The following is a 5,532-nucleotide window of genomic DNA, read 5'->3' as shown; positions in this document are numbered from 1 at the left end:
CAAGAAATTTCAGATAGGCCCGATATTGTGAGGCTAAATTCTTGACCTCATATTGTTATTTAAAAATTCGTAACTCCTTAACGGAGAATCGTATCACATTATTTTTTCAGAAAATGTTCTTAAGACAGGACTAAATTCTACACCACTGCAGTATATGATTGGGGAAAAAAAATTGAAAAATGTTTTTGACCTCTGAAATAAAGATGGAAAAAGAAGAGCCTATCTATCTAGACCTACCCTAGCTAGGCCTCTGTATTGCACAGTCTAGAAGAAGTAGGATCTATGAATGAGACCAACTCCCTCATGAAACCTAGTCTCAGAAGAGGACCTGCATGGGATAGGCCAGGCCTCTTTTTTTGGCTACATACATACAACCAAGGAAGGCAGTTTTCTATTGCTTGATTTCAAAAATGTGCAACGTACCACAAACCTAATACCGTAATTTGTGGTACTGTAAATTATTTAAATATAATAAGGTTTATCAGTGATGGTACCAGGATCTGCCTGATTGAGGACTAAATGAGCGAAGTGGGCATTTTGGCAGCGGCTGAGCTCCCTGTGGGGGTCCAGGGGAAAAAACCTCCTGGAACGATGTTGGACGAATGTTGGTGAATTATTAGTTTAAAAAAATGAATCCATCAGTCGGTGTTCTCAACATTTAGTCTCTTGATGGCTAGCTAAGGCCACTAAGTGAGAGTGGAGGCGCTAGTTGTGGCGATAAGGCTTTAAAGTTTCAAAAGCACAACTTATCTGATGATACCATATTACAATAAAATCGCAATTTAAAATTTTGTTTTTGTGGCTGTTGTGATGAAAAGTTAAATAAAATAGCTAAATGAAAAAGATACGTTTGGCCTAAACGAACATAAACTTGCGATATAATTTTGTTTAAATTCTTTCATTCCTTGAGAAAACTTCACTTTTTCCCTACCGGGGGTGGGGCGACCCTGACAAAGGGACCATAGAGTCATTCCATGCCAACTCAACCAGAAGCTACACGGTGACCGTCTTGGATTTTGCTGAAATTTTAACCAAACATATTTTGAGGGGTATTATGAAAAATCCCAAAGTTTCATTGAAAAATTCCCAAGCGGTCGGGAGTTACGACACTTTTAAATTTTGAAGACATAAACACACCAGACTTGCGAAGAGCAACGATATTTTGTTAGGGTTTTGAAAGGCAATATTTTCATTTCTGGACATCCAGAAAGCTGCAAATTGCTACTCTGGCTCAGTTTTTCCCATACTTTCTGATTCTGGCATCAGAACCAAGCTCTGAATAGGCATTAAAAAGTTATGAGCATCTCAAAATCAATTTTATTTCGGCAAAATTAATTATTTTAAGATTTTTGTGAAGGTTGTTTGGTCAACTACTGGCCGAGACTAAATATTTTAATGGCAGTTAGTTATTTAGGAATAGCCAAATGCAAGATTATTCCAATCAAACATATCACGGATTTATGACAATCCAAAAATGGCCGCAATTCAAAAATTGTCTCCCGTACCCTAAATTTGAGGAGTCAAGTAACTACGTAGATAGTTAGCAATGGAAATGAAACTTACACAACTGAAAGATATGTATTTTGGGCCATATGTGGTAAAAATATTTTTATCTCAACTCAATCCCTTCAATATAAACTCCCAATGCGAAAAGGGTGTATTTTGTATGTCGGCAACTTCTGGTTTCAACCCCCCAATCCCCATGTCCTAAACTGCAGTTTTATTTGACAACAAATGCTTGTGTGATCATTGTAGATAGAAATTTACAGTAAATAAAATTAAATACTATCAGAGTTTAAAATGTTCATAAAAAAAAAATTACACTGATAATTTTGGAAAGATTCTAGTTATAATCATTGCAACATTAAATTTCACTTTTCCCTGATTACAACACCTCATGATTTTAATCACTAACACAGATTCATTCCTAAAATCAGTAACTTTATTTGACATATTTTTTTTTCTTTTTTTGTATTTATTTATTTTGGTGTAAAAACAGACTCACATCAATCCAAGAGGGCAACCCTGTAAGCTTACAATCAGACACAACAGTTAAACGAGGAACATAAAAGGAATGAATAAAATGTACGCTGAATAAGAAAAGCCAGCATTTTAATACGTTAGCAATCATTATCATAAGTATTACTGTAGTATTAAATATACATACCTTTAAATTTACATGTGGGTGAATAATTTGGTAATTTTTTCGGTGTCTGGTGGATAAATTCTGTAAAAAGAACTCTTTGTTCCTGTATTTCTGGTGCATCAATTATGTAGATGACATGTTGAACAGGAACCCAACATCCTGGAGGCTCCATACATACAAAGGGGCTGGCTAGAGTCTTGGTCAGGGAATAACAAATCTATGTAGGGTTCACAGGGAGAGTTGTTATGGCTTAGTAACTCCCAAATTGTGTATTCAGACCACAATAATAGGGATTGGCGATCAAAATATCATTATTTGGATCTATGGCAATTCCCCCCCCCCCCCAACAAGATAGGCAACATATTTCCTAGGCTGTAGCCCATTTTCAGTTATCTCACCATCTGCTACTTGGCTCTGGACTGTTGAGCCCTTGATATCAGCACAAATTTGCAATGGAAGAAAGCAATAGTGGGACCAAGTTTTTGTTAAAGTTCTGGAGTAAGCAAATCGTTCAGTCATTTTTGGAGACATCTTTATTGAACACATGCAAAAGGATGATTCTTGGTATATTTTCTGATGCCCAAAGTCATCTTTGTGGTGACATAGGTTAAATGTTTCCAGTTCTTGTACTGGGAAACTGCTCCATCACTAGAGTATATTACTGTACTTTAGAGATACAAGAGAGCACAGGCACACTGATGATATACCTCCGACCGTCAGTTGCGCATTCGTGCGCTTTTTCCACCCCTGGGTCTATTTAGTACGTTTTGATTGTATTGTATTGTATTTTAGGAGCAATCAGCAAGGAGTAACAAGCAGTCTACCTTCAAATTAGACTTATAGACTGGGGGTTCGGGAATATTGGGGTTTGGGAGTTGAAAGCAGAAGTTGCCAACACAGACAAAAAATACCATTTTCACATTGGAAGTTTATATTGAAAGGGTTGAATTGAGCTGTACGAGCTCTGTTTTCAGACAGAAATTTGTTTTCGCCTATGTTTTACCATTAAACCATAAACAGACTAGGTTTATCCTGCTAAAACCATTATGTTTTTATTAATGATTCCACACTTGATGCATCTGTATAAGCCTATTTTAGGTTAGGTACTGCTACTCTATGCCTAGGAAAGTTAGGGAATTTAATCTTTTTCCTCTAGCCCTACCCCAGCCAGGCCTCATGTACCCAATCACAACAAAATCAACACTGCAGGCGTGTCATCTGATAACCCACTGAAAGTTTGTGTCTTTTTTATGAAAACGAAAAATCCTTTTTCTCAATTTGTGCACAATAGCTATTAATTAGAATAGTTGCACTCTTTAACAATTAGGTGAAATAGTAAAGTTTGATGTACATAATCAAAATGACAAAAAAAAAAATTGAAAAATAAGATTTTTGAAGTTTGTGCTTGGTGTCATGACGATTTACATAGCTCTTATTATGCAGGTGTCATCAACAAGATTGCAAATTATTATGAGTCAATTATTGTCTTATTTCTTTTCAGTTAATTGAGTTACCATGACAACAAATGTACAAGTGCAAGCTCCTCCAGTAGCTGGTCAGGTAGTTCTCTACCAGCCAGGTCCAGTACACCCTCCATCATCCTTGAACAAGAAAGCAGCGCTAATAACCGGCTATATGCAGATTGGTCTGGCAGTAGTGTCCCTTTCTTTTGGTGTGGCTACTATATTTTCTGGATATTATGCCGGATATATTTCTGTTCCAATCTGGGGTGCACTTGGAGTAAGTATTTTAGAAAATATCCATTATAAATTTTTCACAATTACAGTAGGCCAACAAAAAAAATTCTTGTGTTGGGCACGTTTTGGGAAAATCCAAAAAATGGGTAGGTCTGGTAGCAAAAGTTTTTTAGTTTGTTTCTTTCCTTTTCTATCAAATGATGTGTTTAAATCTTAATTGAAGGGTAAAATGGCAAAACACTGTCACATCACCTACCGTCCAGCAAGATAGGCCTATTCCAGTCTTTTTAGCTCATTAAAAAATATATTTTGTTGTAGTAAAAAAAAAAACGTACATTTTGCAAGTGGAAAAAAAAAGTATTTTTTGGAAGTGGGGGGGGGGGGGTCGGACATGACCAACACAATAATTTTTTTTATTTGATTTTACATTAGCAGATCTAAGATGTTCAGGGGGTTCTGACCCCCTTAAGAAAAAAAAATAATAATTCTAGACCTACCTTTTCAGCACCCGTGAGCTGAATTTTTTTGTTACAATGGGAAAACTAAAAGTCGGGAAAGCTTATTTCCCACCAGTCTAGGAATCAAAATTTTCCCTGGGAGGATCCCCGGCCCACTTTCGTTTTGGGTTCATCGTTTCATGGATAAAAGAATACATGCAACTTTTTTTTGTATGTATACATAGGCCTATTGGCTGTAATAGAAAGGAGAAATATACCTGAATGTTTTCAAGAACCTTGAATTTTTAATGAACTTAAAAGTTTATTTCCTTCCATCTAAGAATGAAAATTTTAACGTTTTGAAACCCCCCACCTCGAAATTTGAACCCTGCAATTACATCAAAATTAATTTCCACTACTCTTTCTTTTACTCATGTACAGTATTAGTCCTTGGCTCCACTTGGATTAATTGTAAATATATGAGACTTTTTTTTTATATAGATCTTGTTTAGCTACAGTAATCCCGCCACCCGCCAATAATCCTGATTTTGAATAAAAATTAAATTTTATGTTTTGCCAATTAGCCCACCCGCCGTCACCAACAAATGAAAATTTCAGAAAAATAATTCAATTGAATTAGGATTACAGGAATCTATAAGTATGCTGTATTGGTATCCAGCTTACCCCACCCCCAAACTATTTGACATCATACAGTTGGTTGACATGCTCGGTGTCTAAAGTTTTCTTATCTCATTAAATGAAATCATTTTTCTACAGTTTTACCTTGTGGCTGGAATTCTAGGAGTGGTTGCAGGACAGACAAATGGAAGAAATAAATGTGTTGTAAGTTACACATTTTACTGTATTATTATTAATGATTATTGTTTTGAACAGTATTATGCTAGCCTAAAAATAAAGAGTAAAAAAGAAAGAGTACAATTGAGGCACTTGCAGCATTTTAAAAAGAATTCATCATAATATTTTAAATAAAAGTTGATTGAAAATGAGTTATGTATGTACGTAATAAAATATATACCAAAATGCTTCTCCTAGTTTATTTTTAGGGGAGCAATTTTGGATTATATTTGGGGTGTACTTTTTGGCTATTTTTAGAGACATCGTGTAGACAGCGAGAGGTCGCAGGTTCGAGTCCCGCCAGAGGCATTTTATTACACAATTTCTTTATTCATTTATTTACAGGACTACATTCGTTGAGAGCTATGCTACACGATGTATTTATTAAGTCCTTTAT

General features: G+C 35.6%; 1 protein-coding gene across 1 annotated transcript in view; it reads left to right on the top strand.

The window, feature by feature from the left end:
* Positions 1-3,640: 3,640 nt before the first annotated feature.
* LOC117118305 overlaps positions 3,641-5,532 on the top strand; it is a 12,617-nt gene continuing 10,725 nt past the window's right edge. The window contains exons 1-2 of the mRNA XM_033262877.1: positions 3,641-3,886; positions 5,058-5,123. Coding sequence (XP_033118768.1) covers positions 3,662-3,886; positions 5,058-5,123 — 291 coding nt within the window. The 5' untranslated portion in view covers positions 3,641-3,661. The remainder of the gene's footprint in view (positions 3,887-5,057; positions 5,124-5,532) is intronic.

The sequence above is a fragment of the Anneissia japonica genome, unplaced genomic scaffold (assembly GCF_011630105.1).
Source record: "Anneissia japonica isolate Jap-2015-1 unplaced genomic scaffold, ASM1163010v1 scaffold288173_len209237_cov177, whole genome shotgun sequence".
NCBI lineage: Eukaryota > Metazoa > Echinodermata > Crinoidea > Comatulida > Comatulidae > Anneissia > Anneissia japonica.
This window is presented reverse-complemented; position numbering and strand designations above follow the sequence as displayed.